At 42.2% G+C, this 20,488-nt stretch overlaps 1 protein-coding gene across 5 annotated transcripts in view; it reads left to right on the top strand.

Annotated features, from left to right (window-relative positions):
• LOC121080461 (WD repeat-containing protein 7-like) overlaps positions 1-20,488 on the top strand; it is a 142,274-nt gene that overhangs the window by 101,552 nt on the left and 20,234 nt on the right. For all 5 annotated transcript variants that reach the window (XM_040578479.1, XM_040578483.1, XM_040578481.1 and 2 more), the window contains 4 exons: positions 3,786-3,903; positions 4,632-4,781; positions 5,438-5,520; positions 11,544-11,643. In XM_040578479.1, the coding sequence (XP_040434413.1) occupies positions 3,786-3,903; positions 4,632-4,781; positions 5,438-5,520; positions 11,544-11,643 (451 nt within the window). The remainder of the gene's footprint in view (positions 1-3,785; positions 3,904-4,631; positions 4,782-5,437; positions 5,521-11,543; positions 11,644-20,488) is intronic.

Here is a 20,488-nt window from a genome sequence, read left to right on the forward strand (position 1 = left end):
AGAACAGTGACTGATCCATACCTCATCTTGTTTTGCTCTGGAAACATGGTTAATTTGTCAGAGAACGCTTTAACCACCCTGAAGTTCTTTGTTGCAAAGGATTCAATTTGTAAGCTTTCACAATATTAAATCGGATATTGCATATAGAAATATTTTTAAAGACACTTAAAGAAATTAAGAGAATGTGTTGTCCTCTATAGACACACACACCCCCCATCTCTCTCTCTCTCTCAGCTAAGTAGTGTAACTGTTCAGTTACCACATGCTACCCAAATCCTCTACAAAACCATTAATAGGCTTTGCAATAAGCTAGTTGGCTTTGTAACTTCTGTTACTCTTTGATCTTTTACTGAATTTTTTGGTACAGGGGAGGTGGAACCCCTTCAAATAGTGGCTGAGAGGAGATTCTCAGTGTGCCCAAGGAAGTGCCATGTCATGCTTATTTTCTCTTACTCGTGTTTGCACATGTGGTTTCGTGTTGAAGTGTTGGGGGGGGGAAAAAAACACCACCTCTAGTGCTCTCCATCCTGGCTCTGAAAATGTAGATTTCCTCCTGCCTCAGTTCCAGAGAATGTCATTATAAAGTTTGCCATAGGAAACGTCAGAATAACTTCTGTTGAAGATAAATATTTTTTTCTGGTTTAGCCTGAAAGAAGAGAAGCTCTCAAATGTTAATGTCACAAGGTGAATAGATAGATTAATACAAATAATTTTGGAGTTTAAGGTAACTGATGCTTTTGCTTGCCATTTTGAGTTAGTGGGTTTGGACTTCACCTGGGCTTTGTGGCACACATGGTGGAAATGCCGCGCTGTATTGTTTGGGGTGCCCAGAATACAAGATGTGTGTGTGCTGTGATTTCCATGTCTCTGGGGTTGTTTCAGTTTCTTATTTCCCTCATTTATTTTCAGAGCAAGTTGTGTCTGACTCTGTTTCCAGAGCAGAATGAACTTTGTTGACCCTGGTAAAACAGTTTTTAACAGTTTGAAAGCACATAGAGATGCTAAAGGAATAGAAGTGTGGAATGATTATACTGTTCTCCATGCCTCTGCTGTTGTTTTCTGTGGCTTGCCCACCGTAAGGGTTGTTGGTAGCTTTCTGGTTGAAAGAAGTCTTGAGGGTCCCCTGAGGTGCAGGTGAGGGCTAAGCCTGCCAGCCCAGTGGGTCCAGAGGAGTGAAGAGAGAGATCTGTTGGCCCTCGCCCCTCAGGTGTGCTGAGTGAAGCAGGCACAGCCAAACCTCCTACCCACAGTGTCCGAACTCCAGTGCAGGGGTTTGGAGCAGTGCGCTCCAGTTCAGCCATGCTAATAGCGTCACATGTGTAAAATGAATGCAGCAGAAGAGCTGGCAGTGGCAGCTCTTACTTAAACGAGTAATCCTCAGGCAGTGGTGGGACGGTGCGGATGCATGCAGGCTGCGGAGTGAGAGCCAGTTATGGCTGCTGGTGGTGCAGAGCAGCGAGCAGCTTCCTGCCGCTCGACTGTCACTGCTGCGCATTGCAACGAGCCATAACTGACTGTCCGCGGCATTTAGAAACACGTGGTGTTCTTCTGAAACTGCAGATTCAAGATAAGATTATTTCACCAGACTAGTACTCATTGTATTGAAGGTATTTTTATCTCACGTACATCTGCCAAAGTATTAAAGCATCTGAAATCACATTGATAGCAAAGAAAGCTGCAGATGCTATCTTCTTTCATGTAATAAAACTATCTCATATTGTTAAGGTGTGCTTGAATGTCATAGTTGCTTTAGCAAAAAGCTTCACTTTTATTAACATTCAGCATTCACATGTACTTGCAATATCACCAGCTAAGATGTTGGAACGGCTTTAAAACTCGGTGCCTCTGTGTGTTGGCCGGTTAGTGCTGTTCACTTCCACATGTCTGGGAGCATAACCTTCCTGTGCCTTAGGAACAGCAACTGCTGCCCATCTTGTCTGTAGAAAAGTACTTCCTTTCCACAGGAAAAGAGTAAGCCTATAGATGTTGTTTACAGGTTAATGCTTTTTTTGTGCATGTTACTTAATCTCTAAGTAAAATAACAAAGAAAAAGGATAGCTGAAGGAGGGCTTTCAGTGCAATTCCATAACACAGCTTTTCATGACATAGTAAAATCCATGTGGAATTGCCACATGCTCAAATGGTGCGCTGATGCCAGGGGTGAGCAAAAGAAACTTACCTTTCTTTTGTTTTGTCTTTATTTAAAAAAACAGAACAGAACACTTCTAGGGCTCCTGCTTGGTAGAAGTGTGGTCATGGCAGCAGGATTGATCAGACTATATGTTACAGGAGAACTTTACAATATTTTAGAGCTGGCAAACTGGTTTGTGATTTCTCTTTCCATGCTGCAACAGTCATGTTGGAGAACATTTCCTTTGCAGGGTAGGTTGAGCACATCAGGTTAATTCCAACACATGCTGGTTCCCAGGTATTCCTCCCCTTCTGTAAAAGCAGAGTTCCCTATCAAAGCACGTTCACCCCTGATCTCCCCATAGCTCTTTCCCCACCATTTCTTCCCCCTGCACCGCTGTAGTTTCCCTCGGTGAAATGTCCTCTCCCGGGGAGACCCGTGTGCCTGCAGCGCATCCAAGTCAGCGCTCAAACACTGCCTTGCCACCACGCAGCTCTTCCCAAACCTGTAACCCTCAGCTCTGAGGGCCTTGCAGCACTCTTGAATTCTGTACTCTTGCGTTTAGACACACATTGGATGTATCGTTATGTATTAGCTTAATTTGTTGAAGGCACAAAGTTGTTAGCTTGGAGAGGTACCCATGTCCTGGGCCCGGGGGCTGGGGGCTGCGACATTCTGGGTGGCTGTGGGAGGGGGTGCAGGAAGGATTTGTAGAAATGCTGGATAATGTACAACTAGCTTAACAAAATGGGGCTCTGCTGTGATGTATACAACAGTGACGGTTAAACCAGTATGATTTTAAGAAAGGAAGTTTTCAGACAAAAATTAGTCGATGTGGTGTCTTTGTCAGGTACAGATGCTCTCAATTACCAAGTATCCGATTGTGGTTTTGCTCGGTGCAGTTGCTGGGTGCTTCCTTATTGTTTCTTGTGTTTATTTTGTCATAGCAAATTAAAAGCATTGTGTACAGAAAATTTAGGTGCCGCTTGCTCCCTTACTGTTATTCAAGGAATTGCTGTTAAAACCTCAGCGTTAGAAATTCTGAAGAGCTTTTGAATAATTTCCACAATTAGGAAGCATAAGGTACGGGGTTGTCTGTCATCTCATCATGCTGCTGTAACTGAGTCATGCAGTGAAGAAGATCAAACAGAATAAATTTGGTGGGTTTAGTTCTTCAGGAAGCTTCTTGCTTTCCTCTCGTATAAGCAGTGCTTAGCGGAATTAAGGGGAATGAGTACGAACAGGGTATTTTTTAGCCTGCGTTTAAAATATCATAAAAGAATAATTTTTCAGCCTGTGTTTAAAATATCATAAAAGAATAAACCATAAATTCTTGGGAAGATGTTCTGTGTTTGCGTTGTCCTCAGTTAGGTGATATGTATTCAGCACATACAGATAATTTGTTAACAAGGCCTTTTTAACACTTTGGACAGATGCACATACTGTTTTCAATCTTCATGGTTAATTATTCAATTTTGTATTTGATGATAGAACACCCTGACTCCTAATCACTGCTCATTGTTGGAAGCCCATTATATTCTGTTTTAGTGCTCTCGTTGACCTTGAACTGACATTATAAGCTGTTTCTAATCTTTTCACTCTATATTTCTAATGCTCCTTTTCTTTCTCCCCTCTTTGTCTGGTGCCCATTTAGCATCACAATGGGGCTGCCCCTGAGCCCAGCTGCCGACTCTGCCCGATCTGCGAGGCACGCTCTTTCCCTCATCGCCACCGCCAGACCACCCGCCTTCATCACCACCATTGCCAAGGAGGTGAGCGGGGCCACTCGGCAGCTTTTCCTCCGAGCTTCGAGGCTCCAGGCTTACGAACAGCAATAGAGAATCAAATCTCTCCCTTCCTCCCCAAAAAAGGGAACCAGCAAGTGTAATATACTTGTGCCTGCAGATATCAGAATCACATGTAATTGACGACAGGAGCAATATTTACCTGAGTGCGATGAGTTCTGTCTTAGTTTGTTGTATTCTGGTTATATAAACTTCCAATAGCAATTTGTAAAATCCTGCCTCCTTTAAGCAGCGCACACATGACCCCATTAAGTATGAATTAAAATTGAGTGGAGACTTAGCTGTGGGGTTTGCAGGGTGAGGAGGAGGGGACACTGCTGTGAGGTTTGTGTTGGCTGGGCACAGTAGCCCGGAGCTTTGGCTGAGCTAAAGCAATAGGATGGGAGATGGTCAGTGGCCAGCCAAAAAGAACCCTGTTACAAAGCAGCCACCTAATACCTAAAAAAAGATGTACAAGTGCATGGAAATGATGTAATGAAGACCCAGGCATTTCCTTATCTTGACCTTTAGTTCTACGGGATTAAGATTTACTTAAAGGAGATGAATCCTTGTTTAAAAACTTCCTCAAGGATAACCATTGGTGGCTCTACTGATGATGAGTAACAGGGGAGGGAGAAATAATCCATAGGTCTCAAACTAAAGCCAAGCATTCTGTACGGTACAGGCTTCCTTAATGTAACCCTGCTCTTTGGTAGGTGCACAGGCACACTGCCCTGGCAGCAAACACGCAGTCTCAGCAGAATATTCACACCACCACCCTCGCTCGGGCTAAAGGAGAGATCTTGAGAGTCATTGAGATACTTATTGAGAAGATGCCTACCGATGTTGTGGACCTTTTGGTGGAGGTAAGGCTGTTCCACCAGATCTGCTTGTGGGTTTGATGCAACAGTAGATAATGTGTCAGCCTGGAGTCAAATTGTAGATTTTCTTTGTGTGAACCATAAACCCTTTTGTGTGTGAAGAGGATTTGTTTGTTTTATACCATTCAGCTCATTTTTTTTGAACTTTAAAAGCTTAAATTGAATTTAAATTGCATTAAATTGCATTGCTGGGGAAAAAAACCCAAGCAAGAGAGCTTGTGCTCATCACCCTGGTACTTGAACGCACTGGATGTTTTTATCTGTTGCGTTCATTGGTGCTTATGTGTATTGCTGAAGAAAGGTACAGATGTTGTAACAGGTTTGTAACTTTGATACTGATGCCTGGAGGCCTTTTTCACACCAGAGGTACTTACAGAGCTCCAATAGCTCATGTTTATGGGCAGTTTGTTGGTTTGTATCTGTTCATGGGTACTCTGCATGGTTCCAGTTGCCAGTACCATTGCTGTTGTGAACTCTTATCATGTGCAGGACAGTTCTGCTTTGCTTCATCCCAATTGGATTTTAAAGTTAGGTATCAAAGATGCAGTGGGGCACAAAAATTCTCTATTTTTGCCTATTAGAACTTTTATTATGAAACATAAAATACCATATGTCAAATGATTCTAACTATTGTTTCCAAGGTTATGGACATCATCATGTATTGCCTTGAAGGATCTTTAGTTAAGAAAAAGGGTCTTCAGGAATGCTTTCCAGCCATCTGCAGGTGAGCTCTTCCTCCAAGAATACTGTGAAATAAATTGCAAGGTCACCAGCAGGATGTATTTCTTTCTTAAGAATGAAACAATCTTTTACATGATGCTTGCACCTTAAAATAACAAATGTGAAGAGTGTTTTTAGTTCACCTATAAGCTTTTGTAGGCTTTTAGTTCTCTACCACATCTGACAGAAATGCATATCAGCAAAGAAAAACACTAACAACTCCTTGAAGCTGGATATTTTAAAAAGTCCAAAAAGAGGAAAATGTTGTGTAATCTCGTGAAAAACTCTGTCCTGTTACCGCTCCATATATTGTAGCTATGCCATTGGAACAGCCACACAAGCTGAGCAGCTTCCTCCAAAGGATTTATCTCAGTCTATGTTGTTACAAAAATGAGAATAATGTACTTGAGTAACAAGTTAGATTCCAATATGCACAATCTGCCTGGGTGAATTAATTGTCACCATCAAAGCAACTGGGGAAAAAAGAAAACATTGGGAGCAGAAAACAAATATGTGGTTTGAGGGGTGAGGTGGTGTTCCCAGACACCCCATGGGGTGGCTTGCAGCAATGCCTTGCAGCCAACTGCCGTCCTTTAGTGCATCCAGGCCAAGCCACAAGCAGCCAGTGTAAGGTGTGTGTCAAAGCAAGATTTCCCAGTGTGCTGAGGACCCAGGGCTTGTCAAAGCTGGAGCCCTTTACTTGCATTTCAAGGTCTGTTGTCAGGAGCACAGCGCTTCAGCAGAGCATGCTCTCGTACCAGGAGTTCAGCCAAATAACAAACACACTTTTCCTTCATAGGAAGTTTAAGCCTAACTCCATTTTGTCCTCCAGAACATCTTCTAATGGAGAATTTTTATAATAAATATTATTTCCTTTATGGCAATAGCTAACTGCTGTAATCCGCCTAGTAGCTGGCAGTAGAGCATAGTTATTGGAGGAGACTATCTCCTGACCAGGCACTTCCAAGTCCTTCTGAGCTGTTTGCACAGGTGCATAGCAGTGCCATCCCATAGGAAAGGTCAGTGAAATGGAGATAAGAAATAGAAAGTACCAAATGCCTTTGTGGAATAGAGCCTTGCTTTTGCTGCCCTGTCACTGTCTCCCAGGCGTCCTCCAAGGGAGTGGGCTGCACACAAAAGCTTTTGTTGTAGGCAGCGAGTAGCGCCCTCACCCTTGTGGTAGGAGCCTGCCCTCTCCCTGGATTTTAGAAACTTTTTTTGGATGCTCACACTGGATGCAGGAGATTCAATTGAAATTAAACCTCACAAAGCATAGAGAGCACTGCTGGTGACTTAGAGCTGCCCTGCACTCTGCAGCATGTGGAAATGTCTTGGGCAGTGTTTCAAACTATCTGTGGTGCTGGGCAGCTCGGTAAAATCACATGGATGAATTTGCACAAAATGATAGGGAAAGAGAAGCACGGTGGCTGTCCTGTGCTTGCATTGTTGATGACCCGGCAGTTCGGAGGGTGCCGAAAGGCACGAGGGGCTGTTCAGATGCTGGCCTCTGCTAACCTTCACTGGGAGTTGAGCATCGTCAGTTGTTTTTTGTCTTGGGCTCGTTCTAATTCACTCCTAAAATGGTACTTTCAAATAATAAAATGTGATTGATAAAATGGGAACATTTACAGTATCTTTAGACTACAATATGTCCCAGTTATACTATTAAACTGGTACAACCAATAAATTATAATAATCATCTGTCGACCATTACATTTTAATTTAATGAGCTATTAAAATATTGAACAGTTTCAAGAAAAGAACAATTACCCTGTTGATGGGTAGGATACTGATAGAGGTTATCTTCCTTCTTCCTGATGCTTTAAAAGGCTTACCTTAAAGCATAAATGCAAGCGTAAGTGGGAATTAGTTAAAAAATCTCCCTAGTCCTGTTGTATTTTTATAGTGATACATTATCTTAAAGTTTTGCTAAAGTACTAGTAATATTTCCTATTCTACATAGTTATAACCGTTGTAAAAATGACGCAGCACCCCACCAATGTGATCATTCAGCCCAATGGAAATTTTCATCAGATTTTAGCAAATGATTGAATCTCTGGAGAGATTCCCTGTGGAAGTACTCTGACATAATCCAATTGTTAATTCTTTTAATATCCCAGTGCCCTTTCTGCTGTACTGCGTTATTTGCGCACCCCTGTTGTGGCCAGATCATTCGTGTGCCTTGGTGCTTGCTGTGCAGGCTCTGCTCCCTCGGAGGATGTTGTGGAAGTGCCTTACTCAGGGCTATAATGGCAAACGTTTGTTGTGCCTCTGCGGTCTCTTGGAAGTGATGTTCCCGTTTCAGCAGAACATTAAACCCAGGGCTGGGAGCAGCAGTGTGCTCGGTTAAAGTACCTGATTATCATTCCTCTGGGGTTTTCAGCTTTTTTTCACTGTTGTACAAATGTAGCAGTCATGCTGCTTATTGCTGTGAGCGTGACTGACTCAGTCCTGATGGGTGGCGCTGAGGTAAATCTATCGCTGCAGATGGTTTTGGATATCAGATCTCACGTCGTGGGATTACGGTGTCTATTTGGTTTTCCCTTAAGTGTTATTCTTTATAGAGAATTGTACTTCCTTTTGGCATGTGCTATACAAACCCATTTCTTATCACAATAAGTACTGAAGTACAATGCAATGACTATGAAATATTTCTCGATTTCTTTAAAATTGGAAAGGGTAACATTGAAGGCTGCAAAATCCTGTTTGATTCGAGCGTTTTCCAGATTCAGCAGTTGCATTGCAGCTGAGTGGTCCCCGATGGACTCTGCTTGGTCAGGTCATGTATTTAGTACAGGCTGCCAAGTTCAAGCGGTCTGTGTCACGGCATAGTCTCATACGGGAAGATAGATTAAATTTAAAATAACAAGTGGGTTTAATATGTCTTTTTACTAGGGAGTAGCCTTACAGGAAGAGCGCAGATTTTGAGGATTAGACAAAGTGAGGTTGTACAACAAATTCCTATGCCCTGATGATTTCTAGGATTTTGGAGAGTATAATTGAAGGAATCAGGGTCCATCAGCTGGAGGTGCTGTCGTGATAATGCTCAAGGGAGCCTGAAGCATCAGTCTGTAGAAGGAAAAGAAAAAAGAACAAAATGTGAAATAGGACAAGAGAGTATCAAAATTATAATCCAGAACCCCTCTGCCTATTGCAAGATGCTGAAGTTTGAAATTAAGATTTAATGAAGCTGTGATGTTAATGAACAAATTCATTTTGATGAACATTTAACATTTCAACTTAGAATGTTAATTTAAAGAAAAAAAAAGTTGTATAACCTCTTAGATACTTCAGCAGTCACTAATTCAGGTTTTAAAGCAGTTGATGAGCCTTCACTGAACCACAGTGTTGCTGCTGCTGGCTTTTCTAGTGCCAGCATAAACCCCAGCCAGCCCAAGCAGCCCCGTTCCCAACTGGCCAGTGTGCTCACTGTTATTTGGAGGAAGAAGTAGTATCATTTTCCTGCGAAGCCCTTAACCCAGCTTGTTCACACCAAGTTTCTCTGCAGAGCAGTAATGGGGCAGCACCCAGGGCAGGGTCTCCGTTAAGATGCCGCCAGTGGCTGTGGCTGCACCAGCCAGGCTTGCAAAAATGAGTTTGTAGCATAGTCTAAATGTATGCTGGCATGTCATTCTCTATTGAACTCAACCATATGGAGGTTTAGAAAGGGGTGCAAGGGCTTAAAATATTTAAATCTCTGTGTGGTTGTAGCAATGCTAGGCTAACTAAAAGATAAAGAATTAAGCTAAAGAGCTGACAACTGTATGTCAATTTAAGGGGTAATTTTTTTTAGAAAATTGAACTGAAAAGCATCTATTTCCGTGAAGCCTTTTTCCCCCAAAACCCTCTGTTGTTATGTGGTCTGATGGATTCTGCTTTTCAAAGAAAAATACTGACTCTGCGCTCTGTCTAAATGGGCATTTAAATGCAGTAAGGAGAGAAATGCTGTTTACTTATAATAATATGTGATATTCTCTTTCTAAATCTATTGGAGGAGACAAGCAGACTGTGCCCATTCAGTAGTGTAATAGAATTAATGGGAATATAAAACAACTTATATGGAAACTTTCTGTTGTAATCCTTTTTACTTGTAATGATCAAGCAGCGTGTGAGGGATTTTTTCGAAGTGTATATATAAAAATCCTGAGTTTGATGGTTATATAAAATAGCCTTAAAAATTTATCCCCTTCCCTGTTCACCTGGGGGACCAGTTTAATTGTGCAGGTGTTTGCAGTTTGACATGAAATAGTGAAAAATGTGAATGCTCTCTTAGTACAGTCTCATGCCTTCTTCACCATGCATGGGGGGCTCTAGACCCTCCTGTTTGTACCTGTTTGCCCTCAGCATTATTGCTGTTCTTATGCCTGGCTCCTTCCTCTCCTGCTCCCAGGCTATTTGCCAACAGCTTTTGCTTTTTTTCTAAGCGCTCCTTTTTTTCATCTTAATAATAAATGAAAAACTATTATTATTATTGAATAATAAGTAAGCTGTGTTGGTGCCACTGACCAAAGGAATATGAAAAGCAGATTGTGATGAGGCAGATGCTGGCTGCAAAAGAAGGTAGCAGAGATGGTTTGTGGCCTGGAAATATTTCCATATCCCAAGAAGAGGGAGCATTAAAAAGCTGCCCATCATCATCCTTGTATGCTCTGAGAAGGGAGGGTTCTACGCTGACCACAGCACGTGGCCGTATGGGCTAGTATGTCTTATGGCCTGTGGGCTCTCGTCAGGGGCTTTGACATTCACCATTGACACTCAATATTGTCTGGCCGTTCCAGGTAGGGTAAGAGTTAGATGAAATAACTGGTGTAGCTGAAGTGGGGTTTGTCTTTGTCTTGTCCTCTCGAGTGGGAATTACCAGCAGAGCTGTCAGGTCTTTTACGGTTGGCACCTTCCCTTTGGTCTTGCCTGAAGTCATCTACGTCCCTCTGCTGCAGAACCTTCCCTGCACAGGGGCAGGATGCAAAAATGCATCTGAGCTACTTACTCTTGCCCTTTCTCCCGCACAACAACTGATTTTATTTCTTTTTCTTTTTTTTTACTGTAACACCATGTTTTGTGCTGTTTTTCTTCCTGACTGCCATCCTGCACTGTAGAAACAAGTGTATCACACCTGTGTGAGAGCAGTTGCTATGGTACTCTCGGAATCCTGAAGAACAGGGAGATAGATTACTGCAGGATTTGTTGTTTGAAGCCATAAATATTGTCAGCAACATATTTTTATAAACTGATTCTGGAGATCTCTGGCAGACTTTATTATAGTAAAATTTAACTGTAAAATTAAAATGTAATTGGAAGTGCAGTCAGCAGTTTTCACAGGTCTGCTCTCCCTTTTCTAAGAAAGGCACAGTGATCTTCCCAAAGATTTTTATTTGAAATAAGGATTTTGTCACTCTTGTGCTTCAGGGTATAGAAATTCCTTGAATTTTGCAATTGTTTGAATTCAAATCGATGTCATACAGCCACACTGGACGTTAAGGACAATTGCAGGCTTCTTGGATCCTTTTCACCTGAAGGATGTTACTGGATTAGAGAGCATTTGATGAATTTTAATTTGCTTTTTTTTATGCCAATCAAAAAATTATGAGTTTGCGTATTTTTCCCTACACTTTCTCTCAGTCTTTCTCATTTCATTTTCAAGGAAAAGTGCTCTGAAGTCATTCAGGGTGTTAGATTATCTTGTTTAACCATTTGACATGCGGCATTATTGTGGTGTGCCACTATAAACAAGATATGCACATGGACATTCAGGGAATCTGGTGATTATCACAGATTATTCCCAAACACAGTGGAAGTGTTGAACACTGTATAATAAAAATAAATAAATCTGATCTGATTCTGTGGTGATGCAGCAAACATCAGTTGGCTTTGCTGAATGCCAAGTATGAAAACTGGCAGCTGATGGATTTTTGAATCAAATCTCTATTCTAGCACTAATGTTAATTACCCAGTGGCATTGCAAATTAATTTGAACATCATGCAGGCAGGTCAGATCTCACCTGTTACTTGTTATAATGTTCAACTCAGGTTCTACATGGTCAGCTATTACGAGCGGAGTCACAGAATAGCAGTGGGAGCTCGCCATGGTTCAGTGGCCCTCTACGACATCCGGACTGGGAAATGTCAGGTAAATAAATCATTGTGATTTCCTCACCATAAAGTGTGGAAGTTATTGAAAGAAAAGAGCAGCGAGCTCTGCATCAGTTGACATGCTAAGATGCTGGAACATTATGGATAATGCTGAGGGGTTCAATAGTTTAATGAAGGACTCCAAGTATATAGAGCCCTACTGTCTTCATTCACTGCAACTGAATGAGTGCCACAGATGGGTTAATAATGAAAGCCTAAAGTTAGGTGATACCCCTGCTATGAAATAAATGAAAAATCTGATTTTTTTTTAAGTTAGGTTTTATAGCAGGATACTTGCCTACTGTAGAAGTCACAGAGAAAATCCACTGAGGGGTTGGTTTTTCTTTTCCTAAAACTCCTTTCTGCAAAATGCCGTGATGCTTACGTTTGAGGTATTTACAAATTTCTGATGTTAAATAAGATACATATTTTCTTACCAGTTACCAGTGACCTAGAAGAGGATATACTTAAGGATAATGTTGAAATGAGTGCCTGGAATTAAAAATGTTTAAATGACAAAGTATTTGCCTTGTCTTTTCAGAAAAATTCTTTGCTAATGTTCTTTATTATTCCTTGTACTATGTGATCAGCTATTATTTCTTATTGAATTTCAATAGTCCTCATGTAAAGCTTGGGTAAAATATCTGTATTTTTAATCTGCCTTATTCTTTGTGTGTGTGTGTAAATATATTTTTTGTTGTTGTTTCTAAAAGCTGTTATCTTTAGTCCTTAGAAAATTTGCACTATAGAGAAGGCAGCATAGATTCATTCCTGCTAGATCCATTGTTAGAACTGCGTGCTTAGGTGTATGTGGCTGGTTCACTTCCTGTTCTGAAATTTTGGGGTTTATTTCCCAAATCTAGTAGCTGACAACATTGTATGTTCTGGTATATTTTGTTTAGACAGCAGTCCTATGGAAGCTAAGATGGCCAGATTTGTTTTATAAATAGCTGTATAATGCAGGCAGATAGGAAGTATGGAATGCTCTATCTTGTTTTATCTTAAGTCATTTGGATCATGATTTATTAATTGAACTACAAAATGGGTCCACAAGAACAGCTGTGTATTGATATATCCGATGTCACTGAGCATCTTTACTGTCCTGCAGTCCTAGCCAAGATGACCATGGTGCTGCAGAGCTGTGCGTATCCCTCTTTCCAAATAAGTTTCCTTGATTTTGCAAGGAGCCTGCACGTGTCGTGTGACTTTTTTCTGCCTACTCAGCAGCTGGTGTGATGAAGCAGCTGAACATCCCCCTGGTCACAATTCCTTTTGATGGGCATCACCACACTGAAAGTGGAGAGTGCAAAGTCCAAATAAGTCTGTGAAGCTTTGGCATCTCAAAGCAATAGCTAATTCCTGATGCTGTTGGAGGGGGACAGGTAAAGAGCACAACTATACACTGCCTTACATTTCTCTTTTCAGAGCACAAGGAGAGTTGGTAACAAAACCCCTCCTTCCATTTAGCAGCAGCATTTAACCAGTGCTGTCATCCTTGTGCTTTTAACTTAGTTTAACGCATGCTTCAGCTAGCGAGCTGGCTCCTGGGTGAGCAGAGGAGCTGTTATGATAGCGGGTAATTCTGGCATGGCTGCCTGTGGCGCATGAGCTCAGGTCGGTCTGTAACTCCTCTTACACAGCCTGGGACCCACGGCAGCTCGGCAGGAGCCTGGTGGTGCTGGTGGGCAGGACAGCGAAGGTGCTTACAGCTGCACATGTGTATGGGGCTAAACCTTCTACAAAAATCACCCAGCTGGCTTGGTTTGCCCTTGGTTTGGCAGGCTGCTAAAATACCCTCTTTTTCTCTTTTTTACCTTTTCCTTTGGTTCTTTTAAAGTGAATTCTGTGTAATAATGACCAGCTGTTTGAAGGGGATTGTGCGTAGCTGATGTTTGCCAGCCTTTTCTCTGAAGCGCACTATGCTCCACGTCAGTCTCACCTCGAACTAACTCCAGTTTTCTGTCAATAGATTGTTTGCTTGCGTAATTTGATGTGTTGGTGAATATTCACAGCACTTGTTTTCTTATATTCTTCATATGCTTCCACGTAGATCATATAAAGCAGAGATGGGTGTGACTGAACGGAACTGCAGGATAATTAGGGCAGGGTCCTTTGCAGGTTTTATTATTCATGAGATAGAAAAATTTGGTGACTGCCAGATATATGATTATTAGGGGGCAATGCCATCTATTGGATACAGGTTTCTTATTCCAAATCTGATATTTTAAGTTATTTCTCACAGTTGCAGATTTCAGCTGCTCAGAAGATGTGAAATAGCTTCAGGGTTGTATAGATGGAAAAGTTTTGAAATTGGAAAAAAGCTCAAATTTTTACTTCTTTACAAAAGTTAAAGCCTTTCAAAATGTTTATCAAAATATTTTAATTGCCTTGGTATGGTTAAGTCGAGCACACATTAGGACACGTGCCTGAGGAGTGCTGATGAGGGTCAGGGCCCTGGTGTAAGGCAGAGCGAGAGCTGGTGGTTGAGCAGTAGCCCACGCTGGGACGGTGCCTGGAGCCCTTGGCCAGCCTCCTTCCATCCCGCTCTTGTCTTGGGACCTTCTCACTTTCTGTACTAGCTGTGGCTTCATTTCTACTGAGAAAAACGTTTCTCTAACACAGGCCATCATCTAGCTTAAGCTCATTCTGTTTCTTTCTGTTTATAATGTTTCTTGAACAATGTTGCCAGAAACACACTATCAAAAAATTGCTTAGTCGTTCTCTATTTAAAAAAACAAATGATTCTTTGAATCATTTCCTGAAACCATAAACATAATTTTGCATTTAATAAATATGTTAGTGTTTTGAAAGTAGAAGTTTGAAATGCATATGAAAGTTTTATTAGTTGCCCCATTGCAGCTCTCACGTAAGCTGGTTTTAGTCAGGCGAAGAGGGTCCCCCATGGAGAGTCGGCCAAGTCACGACAATCACACCAATATGGCTACATGCCGTGCTCACTTTATTAAACAGCTCATATTTATAACTTAAACCAACCGCTCACCCGACTTTACACACAGGTGATTGGATAAAAGTCTCTGGCCACGCGGGCGTCCGTGTGGCTGATCGGTGAGCATGCTGCAGGCGCCTGATCAGAGTGTGCCGATGAGAGGGTGTGGATTCCGCGGTTCCCAGGGCTTGCTCTGCACCTGGCTTCTTGTTTGTGCACAGCTTGTTTTCTTTCTCACCCTGCTTGTTCCCAGGACAACTCAAAGCTGCTCTGCAGCTTCAACTAACAGGCCTGGGTTGTCCAACCCGGACAATGGTAACATATGTCCTCGGTCCTTTAAAAATCCCTCTATATATAGGCATCAGAATTACTGATTGGGTAAGAAGAGGGGGAGCTGCTTTCCCCATTCATACCTTTCGTTAAGGATATATGTTAAGTGAGATTACCACGGAGATAAGCAGAAGGGAAGAGGAGCGGTAAGTGTGGGTTTTGCAGGTGGGACCTCCTTGGGACATGAAGGCTTGTCCCTGCTGCAGCAGGCATGGGAGCTTCTCTTGTAGCAGCTGAGCGAGCAGCATTCGAAAAAGCCTTAGGTTTCTTGACACCCAGTAGCAGGTTGTTCCAGAGTATCGATGGATTAAAATATCACGGGTTAGAAATATTTTTTATTTTTTTTATTCCCACACTGATGTAGTTATAGCTAGCTAAGTCTTTGTACCACCATTGACCTTTAGCTTAAATAACTGGTTCCTCTCCTTGGTTTTTGAACTTGTACCTTATTTACAGGCAGCCTTAATGCTCACTTTCAGCCTTTGTTTTGAAAGGTGAAAAAAACAAAGGATGCTCAAAACTCCTTCTCCGCAATGTACTCTCCGCTTTTCTTAATCCTCCTTAGGCAAAATACCAGTTTCTGTTGTAGGCTGCACAGAGACTGTCTTCGGGGTTTATTTCAGTCTTGCTGCAGAGCTTCCCCAAACCTTCTTTCCCTTCCTACCTATGAAACCACACAAAAGCAGAACTTTGAAAGGCTTCTCATCCTAATATCGTTTTGCCAGGTGCAACTGCACATCAGAGCTCACGTTTTTGACAGGTCCTTGTCGCACCCTGTTGTGTGCGTTCCTGTCATGCAGAACCTCCTCTTCTCCCTTTAGTTAGCTTTGTTACTCACTCCTGATGTGGTTTTTGGAGGTTGGTACTAAATTACCACAAAGGCCGTCCCTTAGCATAGGCTGTGGGTCTCAGGTTGCTGAGCCCCCACAGATCAGGAGCTTGCATGGGGAGGTGCATCTCTGAGGTTTTCTTTTCTTTGACGCCAAAGCCAGTCTAAACCACCGTCACCTTCTGCGCTCCCAGGGACTATCGGGGAGCAGCGGCTCTGAGAAGCATTCAGGAATAAAATCTCTCTATCAATTAAAGCATTGCAGCTTACATTAAAACCTTGGCTTGTGGCAGAAGGCGCTGTAGACAGCCAGCACCCTTCTCCTCAGCCAAGGGCGTGCATGTGCTGTCCTGGCCCCACTGAAGCCGGGGGTTGGTGGCTGTGGCCAGTGGTATCGCCGGGGTGTCACCCGTCCCCCGAGCAGGAAGGCTGGTGGTGTAAGCGTGCAGTCCCCTGGCTCATTGCCCACCCACCTCTGCCCCGCTGCCTCTGGGCTCCACAGGCACCTCTGGAGAGCAGCACCAGGGCACCTGCTGGCAGCGTTTACGGAGCAATGAATTCTGTACATTGTGCATATAGAAACTAGAGTTAGGTATGTTACCGCTAAAAACATGTTGTTCTTCATGCTTCTTAAAAAGCTGAGTGAACGGTGGGTTTCTCTGAGCTCACCCCATGCTCCCCCTTCCCAAAAATGGGCTGGGGTGGTTTTACAGGCTTGATGTGCAGTAGAGGACCGTGCTCCAGCAGCCATCTGACTGATGGGCATGAGACTGTTCGGGAGGGCACCTATGCCTGCACCAACATGCTCCCATCCCTTTGGGTCACATGCAAAAGTAGGCAATCACTCCTGGACGGGGGAGCAAAGCAGGCAGGTATCGGGGTGTCGCTGGCGCTGATGGGGTGCTGCCCTGTGCGCTGAAGCCGTGTTGCTCCGGAGATGCCTGAAGAAAATATCAGAAATCCCCATAAAAGGAGGAGATTGCTTTGCTTTGCAATTGTTTTTGATTTTGTGATGTTTGCATTGAATAATTCATGAAACTATAATCCGGTAATTTAGCACCATGCATACTAACGTAGTTATGGTGATGAAAATAAAGCTTAAAATGTTAGTTTTTCATATCATGCAGCCATACTGAAAAAAAAAAAGTCCCTTTTAACTTCAGCTGATGGCAGGATCTGAGCGGTGTGGGGTTCTGTGTTACTGAAACTGTGTCACAGATTTAACACAGTTTATAGCTGGTGGAAAAATCTGTAGTAATTACCAGCAGAAGAGCAAACTGCCGGCCCAAACATGCACTCTGATTGTGGTTCCTTTATTTTTACACTATAGGTGAAACAGGGTGCTAATGACCTGGATTTTGTGATCTGCTTGTAGAAAAAAGGGAGGCATTTTAACTGTAATAATAGGCAACAAAAATATTCTCTAGGGTTTGGTGTTTTTTTACTTCCAGCACATTTTTATTTTGTTTACAAGAAAGGTGGTTGTACGTACTGACTGAGAAATTACACCTAATAATTAATAGAACGATGGATGTCAAGCATCACTTTTTCTAACAAATAATAAATCAACATTTATATATGATAGATTTTTTCCATTAAAAATATACTATATTAGTATCACTTATTTAACAAGGTGTCAATTATTAATACTACAAGTAAAATGTTGCCTCAAAGCCAGTTATCTGCATTTCAGTGTTTTGCTTTTGGTGTGCATTGTTGCTGCTGTGCAGATAGGCATACTAATGTGAATTCTACCTAGTATTTTTTGAAGACAGATTATTAATTATAATATTTAAACAAAAAAGTTAATGTTCTACACTTAATCTTACTTTCAAGGAAACACTAATTTTGGGGGTTTGGATTTTAGTTTATTTTCATAACATTAAATGGGAATGAAAATTGCAGCCCCTTTGTATTGTATCATGAGTAGTCCAAGTACATATCTTTTTTCATTTAGTTTTTTCCGTAATTCAATATAGAGATTAGATGTTCTCTCTCTTTTTCCTATTAAATTATTTATTAAATATTTTCTGAGTGTTAGGCGGTGTTCCCAGTGCCCAGCGTCAGACACGAGCGAAGTTGGAATTCATGTGGTTTTTCGGGTGCTTTCCTGCTGTGGCGGCGGTGTGTTGTGGGGAGCAGGGCCGGGCAGTGTCCTTCCCATGGCGGTATTGATTTGCTCTTCAGCTGTTTGCAGCGGGGAGAGAACCCAGGGCCTTGTTGTTGATTATCTACACAATGTCTCGGTGAACAGTATTGACCCATTGCCACTTACTGCCTATGACTCTTAATTTTTCACACCGTCTCCATGACACTCACAATAAAACATACTATCTTATTGCTGCGTGGCTCTGGAAGCCAACCAATCTGCCCGTAGTGCAGCTGCTGCCTTTCTGGAGCACATGTCATTAGGTGGGTGGCAAGGTGCTGGCGCCCTTTGGGGTGGTCTTTGTGTGCCCCGTTTCGAGGGGTCCCACGCCCTGCACTCGGGCCATGTCCTGCGCAGCAGCACGGGGCTCGTGCTTCGTTGCTGCAGATCTCAGAGAAAGGTTATACGAGGCGCTCTCGGCATGGCTTTTGAAATGTTTGAATAATCAAAAGAATTAATGACAGCTTTTTTTTTTTTTTTAAGGAAAGAAAAAAACCCAGCCCGCCCAACAAAAAAACCTGTTAGGAAAAGTGAGATGATATAAAATATCAAGATCACTCTGAAAATTTTAAGTGCTTTGATAAATTCCAAAATAATCATGAAAAATAGAAATATCAGTTTAGCTGGGCTTTTTGCAAATCTATTTAATTATATTTTACTATAAAGTAGCCATATGTTGGGGGAAATTATGGGAATTACTCCTTTGCAATAGTTTTGTCTTTTACCCTAATGGTATTTGTGCTGTACTTTGGATTATTACTCTGAACTGCTGCTATGGGGGATTTCTTTGTTTTTTTCATAAATAGAACTGTTCCACAAGAAACAATTTTCTAGTCTTAAACTGCACTAGGAACTCTTTTCTGAAGCTTGATTAGAATTATGTAAAACACTGGCTGAACTTTGGCATATCAATTCATACAGTATTTACTGTTGAATCCATTTAGCGTTTTCTGTTGTTGGAGAAGCAGTGGGTTTGTGACCAGAATATTTTTAAATCCTTCAAAAACAAGGTATACAGAGACAAGCAATGGGAGGTAAAGGCTCTGGAGGAGGATTCCCCATTCCGGCAGTGTGCGGAGCAGCCCTTCAGGAGATGCTGAGCCCCTCCACACCTAGGGAGGACCCAAGTTCCATGTAAAAGCAGATATTTTTATTATTATTATTTATTTTTTTTAATGGTGCCTGCTGCCACGTCCATCAGAGTGACATTGCTGGTCTCCAGAGCAGCATTTAGCAGTTCAGTGTGTATTTATCATGGGTGATGGCTCGCTCAGGAAAGCAAAATTGTAAATGGAGGGAGCCGATGACTGGCAGCTCCCCGGAGGAGGGAAGGAGAGAAGGGATCTCTGTGACCATCAGGTCTGACCTCCTGCAGGGGGCAAAACGCTTAAATCCAGCATCACTGGGCAGTGTGCGTCTTGAGAAGATCATCTCACCTTGATCTTAAATTTTCCAGTAATGGAAGATCTGCCAGAATCATAAGTTGTTTCATTAGTTAATAATTTTCATTATTAAAGCTATATTTTGTTTCTAGCTTGACTTTGCTTTAGCTTCAGCTTCTGACCAGTAGGTCCTGTTTTACATTTAACTGTTCATTTGCATAAGAAATTGTTAATTTTGTTTATGCATGTGAGTGCTCTAGACATGGTCAAAGTTGCACCACCATACTTGACAAATGAAGGAGATGAGGCTGCTCCAGGCTGGAGGGAGGCTGGCAAGCCCTGCTGGCCCAGGGTGCTCCCAAGGCTGGTGCCCTTTGGGTCTTCCCTCCCCAAGCCCAGACCCGCTGGGTGTTCTCCTTGAGCTGCAGCAGCAGCAGCTCTTGCACAGCTTCTGGGTTTAGATGGGCCCTTCTGGGGCCCCAGGAGAAATGCACCAATTCAGCACTTTTTCTGTTTACAGCTGCATTCCAAACCACATCGATTAGCCAATATTTAATCCACCTAACAGCCAACCTGTTCGTTATGTATCACTTTCATTTCTCCCAGGAATGTGTAAGACTGCACCAAACACCTTTCAGAAGTGTCACCACATGAGGGTTTTGACTTTTATCATCAAAACCATACGTTTCAGTAAACTTGCTTGATAAAACCTCCTTTCTATAGAACTACATTGTTGACAAGAGTTATATTGTATTTATGTAAATGTTTTATTAGTGCCAAGTTCATATGAGACATACCTTTCTTTGGAGAGATTTGCATCAGGGAGGTGGGCTTTTAACTATTCAGGTCTTTCTCTTTGCTCTTTAAGGTACAACTCCGGTGTAACTAATGCCATGAGCTCTCTCCCTTCCCCAGGAACACCCTCATTTTTCTAACGCTTGCTGGGAGTCCATGTTAACAAGCTGTGAGCGCTTTGGCTGCTTCACTCGAAGCTCCTACTTTTGGCTACGATTATCAGTGCACATTTTACTCAAGAATTTTTTTTCATTTGCAAAAGCAAATGATTCTGTTGCGATTCATTCTTTGGTCTGAAGAGAAATTTCAACAGTTCTAAGCCAGGTTCTGAAAATGCCTGGTCGTGGGTATAAATAAGTCTTTAACCTTGCATGTCAGTTCTGGTTTTGCCGGGAAATAGACATTAATTAA

Source organism: Falco naumanni, chromosome W (genome assembly GCF_017639655.2).
Source record: "Falco naumanni isolate bFalNau1 chromosome W, bFalNau1.pat, whole genome shotgun sequence".
Lineage (NCBI taxonomy): Eukaryota > Metazoa > Chordata > Aves > Falconiformes > Falconidae > Falco > Falco naumanni.